This window comes from Dunckerocampus dactyliophorus, chromosome 20 (assembly GCF_027744805.1).
Source record: "Dunckerocampus dactyliophorus isolate RoL2022-P2 chromosome 20, RoL_Ddac_1.1, whole genome shotgun sequence".
Classification (NCBI taxonomy): Eukaryota; Metazoa; Chordata; class Actinopteri; order Syngnathiformes; family Syngnathidae; genus Dunckerocampus; species Dunckerocampus dactyliophorus.
Genome location: NC_072838.1, coordinates 9,153,533 through 9,171,496, shown reverse-complemented (window position 1 = coordinate 9,171,496; position 17,964 = coordinate 9,153,533). Strand labels below are relative to the sequence as shown.

The window sequence follows — 17,964 nt, the reverse complement described above, 5'->3', positions numbered from 1 at the left end:
AGGCTCTCGTAGATGTCTTTGCTCGGGAAGCACAGGGTTCTTGTGAGGTTACATGTCTTAAATACTGTTGACAACTGTGTGTCGAAATGAGAGCGACATCCCTTTCTCTTGTGGTCCCGTCTGAGCTTCCGGTGGTTACAAGATAGACCCAAAGAAAGAGTCGAAAAAACGGAGAGAGCGGCCGATGGCTGGAGGAGGATCTGGATAGCGATCTGTCTGCCAGTCCTCTTGCACTTGTTTTCCACTTTTTTCTTCCTTCTGAAGTCGGGTGTTTTGATGTGACTGTGTATTCATCTCGGGCCTTCGAGATGTGAGCACCGGATGAGGGCGTGCGTGAATGAGTGTCTGTGTTGGCACATAAATGTGTCCCACGGGTACTTTCGGAGAGACGCAGATGTTCGTGTGCATGTGTGCATTCCTTTGAGGAACACTATTTCCCCTGACCTGACTTGGACTTGAGTTAATATTTGTGCTGTAGAAAGTGAGAACGGCTCGTCAACATTCGAGAGTCAGCAGCTGTGCGGGCACAGTTGAGATGACTGCCCTTGCCTTCTTCCTCCAGTGTCGGATGTGGGAAGTGATGCAGATATTAGACATACTCAGACTTTAAGCACATACTGAATGCTTGGCGTGGACATTGTGATGTTGTTTGGCTTTTCAAATAGCTACCTCCAGGCTACAGGACTGTCAGCAGCATTGGGTCGCCCCCCCCCCTCTTTCTCATCTCTCATTTGTCCAACCTCAACCTCTCTCTCTTTCCCCTCTATAACCCTCCTACTCTGCCTCTTATATGTCATCATTTCTTTTGTCCATTCTTGGTCTGCAGCTCTTCAAGTCTTCTCTGGTTTACAGGTCAGACAGGCAGTGTGACTTGGAGCACTTGTTATTTTCAGATCTTTACTGGTTTTCACTTGCTCTCTCTTTGGAGGCCTCATAAACCTTGCAGTCTTTGGATCTCTTATAGCAGGGGCATCAAACTCCTCTTCACCGCGGGCCACATTGAAGTTATGGTCACTGCAGCTCGGAAGCCATATAAATGTATCATCACCTCATGATATCATCACACATTTGATTATTATCATTTTGATTTTGGATTGTTTTACCAACAAACACACTGAAAGCAGAAGTGAAGTTTCTAAGCACAAATTAGAGTACAGTCATCCTTCACTACACTGTGTTTTTTCCAAACATGAATTAATAAATGATGGCTGTTTGGCAGTTGACTACAGCCTATTATTACTCCAAAAATATTCATATATAAGCAAATTGTACATATTTTTTCCAAAATTTTGCATTTTCAAAACATAAAAGTGGCTCAATGAACTAAAATGCAATTACAGTGTAAGCCATGAAGACCACCAACTTGTGAATGTAGTATTCTACATTGGTCACAAGGTGTCAGTAATTGTTCGGTGACCACCACCACCACCACCACTGAAGCACGAGACTTGAATAACCGGCTTTTATTGCAGGTTTAAATGATCTCACAGCAGGCACAATAATAACATCATGATAATAATAATTCATAATAACACTGGTTACGGTTAAAGTAAGCCTTTATTTTATTATTTCCAGGCTATCGTGGGCCACGTAAATGGATATGGTGGGCCGAATCTGGCCTCCGGGCCTCGAGTTTGACACTCGTGTCTTATAATGTCTTTTCTAATCTCTAGTCTGTTGCTTAATTGGAATTATTTTTTCTGCAGCTGTGTAGAGTTTTCTTCTGTAAATATTAATGTAATAAAATAGATATTACTGCTTGGATCTACATGTCAGAACACGGCACACTGATTTCATGGAAGAGGATTTGATTATTGTGCACAGAGTTATAGCATGTTGTGCTTGTGTATGAATGAGGTCCTTTTTCCTTAGATGTTGTTATGAGAGCCTTGACCTAAAGCAACATCCAGCTTTGAAAGTGCCCGCCTTTTGTGCATACGCTCCGCTGCACAATAACCATTACTTGTGAGCACTGGTGTTTGTCTCATCCTCCCTCTGCTTCCAACTGTTTTATCTCTAAATGGTGGACCTCTTTAACGCAATGTGCAGTTGTTGGTAACAATGTCATGACATCAGTCATGCCTTTCCAGTTCTGCATGTTTGGTGTTGCCATGGTGAGATACAAACGTGCAAGTTGCGCAGAGTATCATGTTGTGGTCGTACAGTAAAACATTACCTTCTCTGTCATGGCACGGTAGGTTCTCTTATCTCTCATCTGATTAAAGTAGTATCCATCTATGCTTCAATTCCATCAATTCTATGGACAAAATTGGCTTCTTTAAGTTTTTCAGCTACTGGGACAAAAATATTACAGTTCCGGTGCTTACACCCATCAATGCATAATATTTAAGAATATCTATTAGTGATCTATGCAAAATAACAACTGTAATATTCCATTAGGGTTCATTTGCAAGTTGCGCAGAGTATCTACGTGTTTACATGACGTGATCTAGGAATATGTTTTTTCTATATTTGGAAAAAAGGTGTTTACATGTCTCCAACTATATTTCCAATAGTTCTGATTAATACAAAAATATAGTATGCATGTATACAGAGTGTCAGTGAAATTAAGACTGTATTTTCTGGACAATAAGTCGCTCTGGAGTAGTCAGATCAGGACAAAAAAAAAGAGGAAAAAAAACATACATAAGTTAGACTGGACTATAAGGTGCATTTACCAGTATTTATGATCACCGTCGGCGTTTTTTTAGGTGTGTGATGCCGCCGTTCCAAATTCAAAAAGATGAAGCCAGAGGAAGGGGGCAATGTTTACACCAAACTAAAGCTACAGAAGCTGAAAGAAGTCAATGTTTAAAGTATATGGATACAATAAAAACTTACCTGACATGAATAAATGTCAGAATGTTTTTGAAGAAGACACTTTTAATAAGTGTCATGATGCCTGGATGTATCCCGGCACGTAGAACGTATCAAACAGTTGTATTTTAACATGAAAACTTCATTTTTGTTATTCACAAGGGAATTCAAATAGACTGAAAATCATACGTGTGTATTTAGATAGTCAGTGGCTGACGCAACAGCTACAATCTCAAAGCCAGACATAATTAGGGTGCTAATTAAACGCCACTCGTGTCTAAAATATATATTTATAGTTGCACATTACTTACAGACACACAGTCTCCAAGGCAGAAGCGTATTAGAAAGTAAAAATAGCAGCCGGTATGCTCCGTGTCATTCGATTTGTGTGGCTAGCTGTCACAGCAAAGTCAACGCAATGAATTACTGCGGCCACTAGGTGTCGCCAAAAAACAACCACCACTCCACTTAAAAGCAGCACATGTTAAATGATATGCTGTACAAGTATATATTTGGATTTATAAGTTGCACCTCGAAACTATAAAAAATTGGTGCGACTCTTAGTCCAGACAATATGGTAATTGTTTTCCCAGAGTCCAAGTCATTTGTTGTCTTCTTGGTCTCTGTAAAAAATATTTCTAGTTGTTTTTTTCTGCCAACAAGGGACATTATGCTATACACCTCCATAGATAAGAAAGATACTCACAAAATATGCTTTCATTCTGTCCTTTTAAGACTGAAATATGTTCTCCCAAACTACAACCTAATGTTAAAACTACAGCTGCCATTGCCAAGCGCCTGCTACACTCATCAGCTTGCAGACATCTAGTGCCCACTCTGCTTTACTTGTTGGCGGACTGATGTCTGACCCAGCCTGCAGGCTGTGATAAGAACGGAAAGGAGAGACTACCTGTAAATGTCAACAGACTGATAGAAAGAGCAAAGTTTATCGCTGATGTTTGTGCATTCATACGGTGTGTTTGTGCTAGAGACGGTTGTCTCGTTCATAGTTTCATAATGTGTCTGTGCCTGCGTGTGTGATAAAGGCAGTTTAGTTTTACTCGCACCAATAAAGTAGAGTCGAATGACTTAATGTTCTGCGTTTTGGATACGCTTCATCTTCGTCATGTCTTGCTGCAAGTAACAGTATAATCTTCATGAACCTCTGTTGCTTTTCTTAGAAAAAAAATACCACATTTTACATGAGAAATAGGACGACGTATGAGAATCAAGTGCCCCTTAAGTTGTACAATTCAAGGTTCAACCAAAATGTAGAAAACATACCTCCAAAGTCACACAAAAACTTGGATCATCGATCTCACGTGACTGTTACAGGTCTCATAAGACCGAAGATCTCTGGTCTCGACCGTGAACCTGCGCTATTGTCGAGGTCGGGCTTGTGGCGTGGGCTCTATGAGCTACAAATCTATTTGGTTTGTTTGAAGCGAAGGTTGAGGGGAGAGGGGCTGTGTTACAACAGTCAGTCCGAATGAGCGGCGTTATGTTTGTGTCGTAATTTTGAGGTCGCAAAGGCGGATTTTGAGACACAACCTGCAATAATTACGGTTGCGCGAGCAGGCACATCGCTGCACACTGTCACTCTCTCTCTCTTTGTCGCTCAACCTGTGAGTGTGAGGCGACCCGGTGTACATGTGTGCGCTCATGGTACCTCTGGTCGGGTTTTGGGGACTGGGCCCCTGGCTGGAGCTTGCGGGTTGCGTGCCTGGAGAGCGACAAGGCGTACGGGCGTGTTCAGTGGTCAAAATGCATGCCTGTTGGTCACCCTCCAGGAGGGGAGGGCACTGCTTTTATAAGACATTTTCTTTCTAATATTCTCGCGATCGACGGGTTGGTGAACCCTGATCTAAAGGATTAACTCCGTAAGTGTGTTTTTGGCTTTTTCTTTGTATTATGATGGCACCCTCGTGACTCACATCCTGTTCACATGCTAATACAGTAATCCCTCATTTATCATTAATTGGTTCTGGACCCAACCGTGGTGAGTGAATTTCAAAGTAGGATTCATCCATTCATCCATCCGTTTTCTGTGCCGCTTAATCCTAATTAAGGTCGCAGGGTTATGCTGGAGCCTATCTGAAGTAGGATTCCTTATTTATAAATAAAATATTTTCATAGTTAAAGCCTAGAAAACCTGTTTACGACCTTCTGAAGGCGGTTTATAACATTATTAGAGCCGTCTAGACATGAAATAACACCCCTATAGTCACACACTCCTATTACCCAATATAATAGGTATAATAACAGAAAAAATAGATAAATAAGACTCACATTTGTGTGTGTTGCTGTAAATGTATTCATAGTTGAGTTTTATCTTGGCATGGGGCGCAACATTAGCTGGTGTTAGGGATTGAGAATTCAAACCTGCAATAAAAGCCCGCTTATGTGTCTCACCGAACATTAAAAGGTAATTTTACTGACACCTAGTGACCAGTGTAGCATACTACGTGTCATCACAACATCTTTGAGTGAGTCTTGTGAATGCCTTGCATTTATATTTTAGTTCATTAAGCCATGTTGATGCTTCAAAATGCTTCATCCAAGCAAAAATTGTCAAATTTGCTTTGAAAAAATTTTAACTTGCAAGCACAAAGTGGCGAGGGGTTACTGTCAACCAATAGGAGCAAGGTCCAAAAAGAGTTCCAGAGTTGGTGTTTGCAAAATACATAATAGACTCTTTCAGATTGGATCATCAAAACAGATTGGCCGTCAGTCTGTTTTGCACAAGCTGGTTACTGGCTATGTCTTACAAATGGAAGAGCACTGTTCAATTACGACTTCCGCTACCGTCTACTGGACGGAATTGTAGCGACAAGCTATTGAGCAAGGGTGAGCAGATATTACCAAATTTAAAAAAATATACAGTATATAGTGTCAAATATCCGTGGCGGTCACTTTTTATTTGTGGCGCCCAGCGACAGATAAATAAATGTATGCTACTTGTGCTTTCCTCAACATATCGTTTGTATTGTACCGACGTTATGCTTAAGCACCGCACGCACTTGAATGCCGATGTGATGTCATGTTAACATGCTCAATTTCTCTCTGTCTTTGTCTACATGTAATCAATGAATTAATGAAATACTTGCATTAATTTGCAAAACACTCCTACTCATGCATGCGTGTGTGTGGCCTCTCTCTCATTAGCGTCCTTTGTCACCATGCGAACCGCCGCCTGCCTTGTTTTGCTCCATTGCTCATATTATTGGCAATGCATTTTGACCTGTGGAGCGCACTGAGCAATGAATGGCAACGGGAGGGACGGGGTAGGGGTTGGCGTGGGGATGGGGGGGTTGTGTTCGAAGCAGTAGAAGGCAAGTAAGGTTAAGATAAAGTTGCTTTGAACAAATTCTCTCTTTGATCAAACCGCGAAAGGTCTCTCTTTCACAAGTCGCTTGACGGAGGAGGGATGGACATGTGCATTGTTCCGTTTCTTCCCCGTCTTTCACTATCAAGCCGTTAGCGGCGTGAACGCCCGGCTTCTTTGTCATGGAGAGTGTCAGCGCCTCTCTTTCACGGCTCGACACAAATACACGCATGCACAATGACTTAAAAGTACCACTGTGCATACACACGTGAATACTTGCTTTGAATTGAAGGGCAAAAATGCAAAAGGGGTGTCCCGCAGAAAAGGAATTCATCTGTATTGTTGCATTTCTTCTGTGTCTTGTATAAACAGAAGCATGTGTGCTGGTACTCAGTTTCTTATAGAGAACTAACATTCTGACATTCACTGTTGTTTATGGTACTCAAGCATGTCTTTTCCCAAACTATAAATCAGACTTTTTGTCATAGTTTTGCTGGTCCTACGACTTGTATATCAATATAATGTGTATACAATCCATCCACGAGAGGTCTCCCTAGGCTTGTGAAGAATCCTTTGGATTCAGTGATGCGGAATGAGACCGGGAGCTTGGTGAATTTGTTTACCGATACCTTGCGTGTTTGAGTCCCTGGCTTGTTGTGTAATTGAGCCTATTCAGCCTCCCAGGTATGTTCTTTACGCTGTTGTGTAGCTGTGTTACATTAATGTACCGGACACTTATTCAGTCTGATGTTCTGTTTGCTATTATGTAGTTGAATTACTTGCCTTTCCGGGTTAACTTGAATTTTGTGAAGTAAACTAAAATAAATGCGACTTATAGTCCAGTGTAGAGCTGCAATAATTAATCAATGAATCAACGATTAATCGAAAAGCCTAATAAACCTAGTACAGTGAGACTTATGTGGGGTTTTTTTTTCCCTCTTCATGATACATTTTTTTGACTGATGCGACTTATACTCCGGAAAATACGCTGCCCATTTCAGCATTGTATTTCTCCAAACGCAGCAGGTCTTAAAAAGTCATTAGTGTGGCGTAATTTCTCATGACACAATTCCTTGGCGTTCTCGCATTATGCCTATTCTTTGCGCCGAACAAAAGAGCACCTCTCACTGGTCTGTCCTGCCGGGCTAATTGATTGTTTCCCCTGATCCAACCTCTTTCAGCTTGAGGTTTATCAGCACAATATCATTAGAACTGACCTGGAACTGGAGCAAACAGAACCCAACAGACAGGCAGAGAAACACACACACACACACACACACACACATTAGGGATGATATACTGTTATGTGTGGTCTTTCTTTTGTAGCCTTTTTAACCTCTAAAACAGGACTATCAGCAAAGAGAATGACGCTGACGACAAATGAGACAATGACACTTGAATAGATGTTGCCATGGATGCCATTATAAGCACTCTGGTCACAGTCAAAGTTATTTCAAAGAAGAAGTTTCATCGGGCTGCGTAAAAACTCAGTGTTCTTTGCTCCTTTCTTGCTAACATTTTAATTTATACTCTCTTGGATCCTGGAACAACATTTTCTTGTCAAATCTCAATTTACCCAGATGGCAAGAAGAAGCTTTTCAAAATAACAGAGCCTCTGTTGAGTTATAGCCTTTTTAGCATTTGTCCATACTAAAAGGTGGAATACAAACATTCTTACCAGTCAGATCAGTTGTCAAGGCAGCAATGTGGGGGGGAGGCCTGTGTGTGCAATTTACCTATGCTGCATTTGAGGCACTAAACAGCACCTTGTTTTCCGAACTCTTAAATTGCTCCGGAGTGTAAGTAGCATCAGTCCAATAATAAAAAAAAACATACTGTATATAAGTCGCACTGAACAATAAGTCGCATTGATTAAGAAATTTATCTCACAGGATTCAAGACCAAGAACAGACATTTAATCTGGAAAGGCAGGGTATTCAACTACACAGTATCACACAGAACGACAGGCTGAATAGGTGCCCTTTATGTTAACATAATACATTAACAGTATTCAGCCAGACAACAGCATAAAGAACATCCCGGGGAGGCTGCAAAGGCAAAATTAACGTAACAAGCTAGCGAGTCCAACAGTCACCTCATCAGTTCACCGAGCTCCCGATCTTACACCACATCACTGAATGGCTGGAGCAACATATCCATTGTTACAAGCCTCACGGTTGTCGACAGTAATACTCCTTGGTATAGTAGTACGCCTTGGTTTGTGTCAGTCATTACAAATTAACATTTAAAATCATATAACATTTTATATATATATATATTTTGTTTAAAAAAAATGGCACTTGACTAGACACAGGACCAGCCAAACTTTGAAAAAAATGTGGTTTATAGTTCGGAAAATACGGTAATTTTATCATTAGTGCTTCGTTGGTGTTTGTTTTATATTGCCAGAGGATACCCTTGTATCCCCATAAGTTACATATTTTAAGTCACACAGTGTGGCGTTGGAGTGAGGTTGTTTCGATTACTTTAGCTGAAACTGCTGTCTTGATGATAACAAATAGTCAAGGTCTTCACTTCTACTCGACCAAGAAATGTTGCAGATTCCAAAATTCTCAATAGCTTTTGTCCGTTTGTTTGCAGATAGCAGAGGCAGCAAAGCCCTCCTCCCAGGTTGACGACTTGTACCTGGATGACGCAGGCTCAGGAGGCTACTACCCCGAAGACGACGATGACTTCAACTCAGGGTCTGGCTCGGGTAAGAATGGTGATTGCATGCAGCGTTGACTAAAGACCAGTGCTTGTCGGGTAGCGGGGCTCGGTAAGGTGTGAGTGAGCACACTTTGAAGTGGTTGCAGATGGTATCACAGCCCATTTTATTCACGTTTTTCATAAGCAGGTGATTTTATGCAGAATGTTGGTGGCAGCAACTCATACAGCGTTTTTTTTTTACAGATAAATAAATAAATCAGGGTCTCAATAGTATTTAAATTAAGGGGCAGCATGAAAAAAATTCTGGCCCCTCTCAGTAACTACATTGTGTAACATTGTCATTTGAGTTTGCCAAATCAATGTGCCTTAATGGATACCATAGTATTATTTAAACTACATATTGCAAGATTTGGTGTTGTATTTGTACTTTATTTATCCCACTGCGGGGTTTGGGTGTGTGATCCAAGATGGCTGAATAAACAAGCAATGCTATCAACGTACCAAAGGGTAAAATATGCACAGCACTGTATAATAACCAAGGCGCGGTGCGAGAACCGAAGCAAAGTTTTGTGTAATTTATTGAACACTGAATCATACAAAAACTGAGGTTTGACCATACACACTATTCTTCCTCGCCACTTTAAAAGGAAACACCTTTAAGATATTCACAATAGAGCATGAAATTCAGTTTGACATTTTTTTCTATAATTGAAGAAAGGTTATTCTGTTATCTACATTGCCTCATATTGTTTGGTTTATGTCGCTGGTTCCCCAAGGTGGAGGGGAAGAGGTGGCGGAGGAAACTGTGACTGTCAGTATGGTTTACATCGCACCCAAAGCAGCAGAACCCACCAAGGACTCCACCAAAGATTTCACACCTAGAGTGGACACAGCTACGGTCAGGGAAAAGGGAAAGGCCAGAGACAGCACACCAAGGAAACCATTCAGAACAGAGGTGGGGACAGTGGACCACTAAGAAAACTCATTTTCATTGCAGCCATGCCATAATAGAAGACGACTGGCCCAGTGTGGGTGAGCCCTCAAATATGGTCAGACAGTAAAGCTATGTGCTAAACACTTATAAAGCACATTGGCAACTAAACATCTGTATATGCATTGTTGCTTTGATCATGAAGAATTGTTGGGACTAAAAACTCGATAGTGTTTGGTGAAAGAGTCACGAAATGAAATGAAATGATTAACAAATCAGTAGAAGTAGTAGTGTAGTCAGAACACTGTTACACCAACCCCCCCCCCCGCCCCCCCGTCAGCAAGCAGCACAGTTCTCATGGTAACATCACAATGTTCACTCACTCACCCACGCGCACACGCATAGCTGCTATTTAGAATGAATTAATCATTGTTGTCAATCAGTGCAGTGGAATGTAAGAACTTTAAGTGAAAGTAAAAGCTTTGTGGGATATGTCACGTTGGCAAGGGGAGAAAATATACGGCTTTAATTTTGCACGTTATAAATACCGTAAATTCCGGTGTATAAGCCACACAGAAGCGAATCATGAGCTAGTCGACCCATTGGAAATTGCAGGAGGTTAGTACTCAATATAACAGTCTGAATCACGGTTTCGTCTTACAAACATTAAGCTCATCACACAGCAACTTAACGCTCAAACATTACACCTCAGAAATATACAAAAATGTACCAATACAACTTTAAAGTGAAAAAGCCCACCATTTGAAAGTTTTCCCATAATGCATTTTGTTTGAGAAAACCATTTTATTGGAAGAGCATATAAATCATAGAAAATAGTGGATGGCGTCCACCAGAGGAGCCCAAAGCACAGAGGGAGGCTGACGTCATCGCAGCACCCCAATGAATGCATTTGCTCAGACGCAACGTCTTAAGTGGGAAAACTTTAAAATGTTGCGGTTTTTTCCATGTTAGTTATATTGGTACATGTTTGTATATTTTCCATGTACGCCTTTTGAGTGTCAAGTTGCTGTGTGATGAATTTAGTGTTATTAAAGTTATTTTAAAGATGACACAAGTCAGACTGTTATATTGTGATACTGTTATGTATAATGACCTCCTGCGTTTTCCACTGGGTTGACAAGCTCGTTGCGAGTGCACCGAGAGCTCGTGATTGGACGGTTTCCACATTGACTCGCGACTTGCACAGTATTTAAACAATTAATAGTAGTTCTGAGGTCAAGGAGATGTCACGAGATTAGAATTTAGTTTAAGAAAAAAGTTTAATCAAGTTTACGAAAAAAAAGTAGCGGTTTATACACCAGAATTTCCAGTAAATAGATCGGCGCAGAAGCCCGCAGTGATAGTTTGTAAATTTAATTTTAAAAATTATGCTATGCCAAGATAGCAACCTGTTTTAATTTTTAAGTACTCCAAGCTTGTTGCTCGTGCAAATGGTGGAGGATAACGATTCTCTAACACAGAGATTCCCTACCAGGGGTACGCATACCCCTAGTGGCATGTGCGCAAAAAAGGGAATTTGTCAGTCATTTCATATTAAGCCGGACAATGTGCGCAACAATAACAGCTGCGGCAAAATCGTAACACGTAGCATTATCAACACGTATGAGTGAGGGGGTACTCATGGTATGACAAAAGCTCTCTCGGGGCACACAAGACAAAAGAAAAAGGTCGGGCTACACTGCTGCAGCACATCGAGTAACCTGCTACCGTGCTGCATCTCGCTCGTGTGCCATGCTCTTAATACACGACGGTGCATCCTACATCTGTTTGGGATTAGTTGTAAAGGCTTCACTAAATCAAGGCCTACCTGCTGTCTCTGACACAAAAGCATGGGATAACCCTAACTCCAACCTGGAACCATTCCAGATGCAACTGCCCCGCTTGCCTACTTCAGTAGGTGCGCTAATCTATTCCCGCAACTGGGATCCATCCCGGTTTATTCCTTAGCCAACCTACAGTATGAAGGTTTAGCTTTCCTGGGCTCAACGTTCAGCTGTTATTGTATCAGTGAGGAACTTAAGAACCATGCTGTAGATATCGATATCCAGCATGTATCCGTGTTCGCCCTGATTATTAAGAGGAAGAAAGGAGACAGAAATGGAATTGTTCATCGTACTGTGTGCGTGCGATAAACAAACAAACCACAGACACACACACACACATAATATAGATGATTAAAGGATGCCCTGGACGGAATCTGTCTATAGTGTCCCAACTCTAAAAGAACCACTATCCATTCCTCACAGAGACTGAGTCAGTTGAAAGTGAATCCTACAACTGCAGGGTTCCACTATGCTATAATATGAATGCATTTGGGTTATTTTATAAACAAAACTGTCATTTCCAATTCAGGCTCCAGTGCCTGTTACAGAGGACATGCAGAGGAACCAGATGACCAGTACAACTAGTGCCCCCGGCTCGCCCCAGGAGCCCATCGAGGTCCGCACTGAAAACCTCTTCCAAAGGACAGAGGTGTTGGCAGGTACGTGGCATTAATACGGCAACAGATGTCAAAAAACAGTTCAAAAGTTGTTGAACGTTGATGTCTTTATTACTATTTGTATTACCCCGTCACTGTGGTTGTGTTCAAAGACACTTTGCATTTTTGAGTCTGCGATTTCCAAGCAACTTGTACTTCTGACCTCAGAGTTCCGTGATGCGCCCGAATGCACCGTCCTTAGAATAGAGCTATCTCAGCACAGATAGCAGCTTTGCTAGTTTGATCCTGATTCACACACAGAAGTGAACAAATACGAACATGCCATTTTTTTGTGTGCGTTATATCAGTGGTCCCCAACCCCCGGGCATCTGGTACCGGGCCGCACAGTAAGAAAAAATAATTTCCATTATTTCATTTTTTTTTTGTTTTATTTTGAAAAGTGGCCAGATTCTCTCTGTTACATCCGTCTCACTTGACGCATGTCCATTGTGTGTGTGTGCTAACTTTATTTCATGCCGCACAGATAGACTACTACTGCATTTTTACCATTTTTCTTCCACATCATATTTGGTCTCAAATGCTGATACTATGTGGGAACGCATAAAGGTAAGTTTTGATGACTTATTGAGTGCTAATGTGCACGTTTGTCTCGAGTGAATTCATGCTAGCGCACTGCCTTTTAGCGCACACGTCCAACAGCGATGTAATCATCTGTCTGGAAAAACTTGTCTGGAACTTCAACAGGTGGATTGTGGGTCGGCATTCGGACCCGGGGGTCGTACATACTAGCGATCTAATATACTAATATATTAGATCGCTAGTATGTACGACCCCCGGGTCTGTGGGTCAAAAAAGGTTGGGGACCACTGCTTTATATGACTCAAAGAGGCAACACGCACACAGAATGTGTCCGTAGTGTCCCAACGCTAAGAGAACCACTACCCCTTGTTTACATTGGTCCGGATTGAGTTCCACCATTAGTCACTGTAGAATTAGCACATGTTGATCCACAGCAGCCCTCAGTCAGACGACGTCACCCTCCTTCCCTCGGCCACCCAAGCTTCCTTACTCTCTGTACGACAACGTGGCGAGCGACCAGCGCTAGGAGTGCATCGAGTTAACTTCAAGTCGGTCCTCTCGACTTTCACATGAGCTCCAACTGCAACAGGAATCTGTCCATAGTGCCCCAGCTTTAAAAAAACGCACTACCCCTTCTTTACATCGCAACATTTTCGGGATATTCTGCCGTCGGGTGTCATTTCAGGATGAAGCTAACAACCTTTACAGGTCAACTTAATTTGACCTTCTCTAAACCTTTGACTGCACATGTACAACTGGTCAATGTTTCACTACTTTTTGCTGCTGATCTTAAGAAATGTTAAGATCGTTTGTCCTACAAATAGCCTCCCAATTTTAAAGAGTTTTCTCCAGTTTTACGTTGTGGTCTCTCAGCATGATGAATCCTGGGGATCTTGGTAGTCTTTTCCTTTAAGTCTCCCACCTGATCCACTTCTCAGAAGAAATGCTTTTGATAAACTCCGTCTGTCTTCCTCCTTGGGACCGTGTAGAGTTCACACCGTCGTAGGTGTTTCAGGCGCCGGCTGCCTTGTCTGAGGACACGAATACCGTGCTCCGTCTGATCCCGTCTGTCTCCCCCCTGCATGTCTGAGTTGAACGGTTGATTGGCACCTCAGCGTCGGCTTTGTTGTTCCAGCCAGCCGATGTTGATGAGCTCTGCTTCGCACCGACAGCTTGCCTCATATCTCGCCCGTTTCGTTGCCTGTGTTGTTTTTCGAATGCAAATTGCAAACCAGTGGTACATTTTCAAACGTGACATGACATTATTTATCATGGTCGACGTTCTGATGGGTTCTCTCGACAGTACACCGTGATACTCCCCCTTGAATAAACTCATTGCGGACATATAGGGTCATTAGTCATGGTTGGAAAGTCCTTAATGAGGTCTGCGTGAATTTTATTCATGCTTACACTAAAAGAGGCATCTCCCAACCGGAAGGTCGCCGGTTCGATCCTGAGTCCTCCTGTGACCATACGGAAGTTTACTGTTGCATCATCAGCGGGAAGATGCGGTACATTGCCAAAGCGCTTTGAGCACCTTGACGGTAGAAAAGCGCCACACAAGTGAAAATCCATTTACCGAAAGCAGGGTGATGTTACCATGTGTCCTTGTACAGAAACTAACTGTTTCCAGTTGCACAATTTCAGGGAGTTATTTTGCCCTCCAGGGCGTCCGTAACCACATGGATTGCACATTCATAAACACATTGAATACACGGCGGTTTGTACGGGAAACAGAGTTACGTAAGGTGAAGCGTTCAATTGTTTGTAGCAAAAAAACTCAGCTTATTAGTCGCAAGTACAGGCCAGTGCTTTCCTATGGCTTTTTGTAGCCGGAAATTGCAGTTCCATCATAAATTGGCAGTATGCAGACATCATTTTTTAAATTTCCTTATTCATCCCGGAAAGCAGACCTATTATCTTTGTGTTTTAGGCCCCCCCCAAAAAAAGATTCACATACAACTTTGACTTTGGAAAACAGTGATTGACATTTTTGAGTCTTTTCTGATGTGTTGCGGACCAAACCACTAACTGTTTGTGTTGGGTTCATATTGATTTGGCCCACAGCACATTCTAAAAACATCACTGAACAAGAAAACTAAAAAAAAAAAAAAAAAAAAAAAAAGGGAAAATCAACAGTAATTTTACAAGAATAAAGTCAAAATATTAAAATTTTTTTTACGAGAATAACAGAGAAACAAATAAAGTTGTAATTTTTGGAATATTAGGTTGTGGAAAAAGTTCTAATGTTACGATAATAAAGTAAAAAAAATATTATGGGAACAATGTCATAATTACAGGGAAAAAAAAATACAAGAACTTTGAAAACCTGTTTTAAAAAAAAAACAGGCAAACAAACAAAAAGAATTGGAGAGAATAAAGTAATAAAAATAAATAATTGAATAAGTTGTTATTTTTTGCGAGGATAACCTCGTGATATGAGGAAAATAATGTAATTGTAGTTGCAAAGAGTTGAAAAAGAACGTTTATTTAAAGTCGTAATTTTAATGAGAAACAAAACAAAATAAATTTGTAATTTTTGGAAATTTAGGTTAGAAAATATGGGAATAACATCATAATATTACGAGAAGAAAAATGTATGAAGATTGAAGAAGAAAGTTGAAATATTTGAGGGAAAAAAACCCAGCAAAAATGGAAAAAAAAATAGCAAATTTGAAGTTGATAGGGTAATAGGCTTTTTCCACCTATATCCCAAACTTGAGATGCATTTTTTTCTTGAAATGTATAAAACTGTGGCCCCCGGTGGAAAGTTTGGACACCCCCGGTCCAGGACCTAACAGATTTCTGGATTAAATCGAAACAAGCTCCAAATTACTGAGAAAATAACTTAGTTGCAGTCCTAATTTCGAGTCAGGTGGGCAGATGAGGGGTGATGTCGGAGACATCTGATCAGTTTCAAGCCCTGTGATCACCTGGAGGTTCCATCAGTGGAAGTCATGGCGTACGAGGTAGCTAAATTTGGGTGCTAACATTCTCTTTCCGTGTTTCTCAGCCGTTATAGCCGGCGGCGTGATCGGATTCCTGTTTGCCATCTTCCTCATCCTCCTCTTGGTTTACCGCATGCGGAAGAAGGACGAGGGCAGCTACGACCTGGGCGAGAGGAAACCTTCCGGTGCAGCCTATCAGAAGGCCCCAACCAAGGAGTTTTACGCATAAAAGCCCCGCCCACCCATCATGAGACCGAAAAGTCACGCAAGGCTGCCGCAGGCGCAGCCCTCGGCGGCGGAGAACATGAGATACAACAAAAAGTTACAATGTTGATTTAAGGAAAAAATAGCATAGTGTATTGTTAAGCTCTTTTTTTTTGTTTGTCCCCCCCCTTCTTATGTTTTTAAAATCCAAGCTTTCCTCATTTTATGGCGTCAGTGTATTACATGAAAGTTTTAAACAAAAATAAATAACCAACAGGATATGTAAAAGGTGAGAACGTGAATTGCAACCGTCTTCTGTCAAAATGAGCTGGTGTTTAGTGGCCGACTGCTTTTAACGCCAGCGGGATTTTTATTTGTAAAGACAAAAAAATCAAAAGTGGAAATAATTGAATTATACTGTCTCAATCCTACTCATGTTTTTTTTTTTAATTTTGATTTTATTTGTCTTAGCATGTCTGATGTTGATCTCTAAAGTTGTATTACATTAATTTATCTTTTCTCTGATGTTGAAAAATGCCTTTTGTAGTTTTGATGAAGCTCTTTTGTCTTCACATTAACGCTGTTAATAGTCCATGTACATTTTCTCCTTTCGGGTTGCAGTGTTTTTCTTTCCTGCTCTCACATCCGTTTTTAGACAAAAGCCAGCATAACATCGTGTTTATTTGATTCGTCTTCTTTATTGTTGCTTTCCTGACAGCATTTCATCTTGATAGCCAGGAATTGGTGTTTAAAAACATGGAAGGAAAATGTTCAGAAAAACAAGTCATTTCTGTTTAAAGGCTTTTTTTTGGTGAGGAGGTGGTGGTGGGTGGAGGGGGGGGGGTCTCTTTTTATTATTTTCAACGTGTTTGCTGACTGCACCCTCGCCAAACTCGCATCCTTTTACCCCAACCGGGCCTCCTCTTTTCCTCTGTTTACCCTCACGCCCACCTTCTTTTGGAGTCAGATTGGAGCACGGCCAGTTAAGCCGTCAATGGCCTGCCCTACTTCCTGCTTTTATTTTACCCGCGTTGATGCTTTGGGCCCGAAAGACCTGCTCCAGTGAAAGGCCGCTTGGACACAAACACACCGGGCGACATGCGGTGTGCGTACACCACTGAAGCAAACAACACAAGAGCGCATACCTAGTTTGGTTGACGTCCTCACTTTTGAATTAATACATCATGAAAGGACAATAAAATCAAGTTTTACATCTGTCAGATTGCCTTTTCCCGCTGTACAATAATGTGAAGTAGATCAAGTACACCGTTTTTCCAATGCGTGTCCCCTCAGTGCAGTCATTTCTTGTCCGAAAGGGACCCAAGGTACTACGAACTGTGTTGATCAACCCAAAGACTCACAGTGTTCCCACTCCCATCTCTCCTTCATGGCCACTTCTGTTTTTTCTCTTTCCTTTTTCCTCTCTCTCTTCCCCCCCCTCTTCATTAGAGACCTGTCCATTTGCTTATTAGTATATGAAAAGATATATAAATACAGTATATATAAATGTATATTCACAAAATGTTTTAAACCTTAAAAGTGCCTACCATTTGGGAAAAGATCGTGCTCGCGGTGAGCGCGTGGCAGGGGTCGAAATGACATTCAGTGTGCATGGATGACTGTAATGGTACCATTTTTTTTTTTTTTTTAGTCTTACAGAAGCTGACAGTATTGTACCTATAAGTTGAAACAACACTACTGAATAAACATTGTGGCCTAATGTCCAGTTGCTTGCGTCAACTTTGTTTCACACCTCAATCCTGCTATTTTAACCGAAGCGTACTCTTAGCAAATACATTCTTCGTATGAGAAATCATGTAAATCCAGTTCATTTGGAGTAAAAAAAACAAAAAACTAATAAGGCATTGCTGTTTTGTGGTTGTATATGGCCTAATAGTAAATTAAAAAGCGAATTTTACATATTTTTTGGAAGAAAAAACTGCATTTTCAAGCATCCGAATGGCGAAGTGAACTACAATACAAATACAAGGCATTCAGAAGACGCAATGACATGTAGTATTCTGCACTG

The 17,964-nt window shown here is 41.3% G+C and overlaps 1 protein-coding gene across 1 annotated transcript in view; it reads left to right on the top strand.

Annotated features, from left to right (window-relative positions):
• sdc2 (syndecan 2) overlaps positions 1-17,657 on the top strand; it is a 48,148-nt gene extending 30,491 nt beyond the window's left edge. The window contains exons 2-5 of the mRNA XM_054763509.1: positions 8,744-8,858; positions 9,589-9,767; positions 12,117-12,246; positions 15,797-17,657. Coding sequence (XP_054619484.1) covers positions 8,744-8,858; positions 9,589-9,767; positions 12,117-12,246; positions 15,797-15,960 — 588 coding nt within the window. The 3' untranslated portion in view covers positions 15,961-17,657. The remainder of the gene's footprint in view (positions 1-8,743; positions 8,859-9,588; positions 9,768-12,116; positions 12,247-15,796) is intronic.
• The last annotated feature ends 307 nt before the right edge of the window (positions 17,658-17,964 follow it).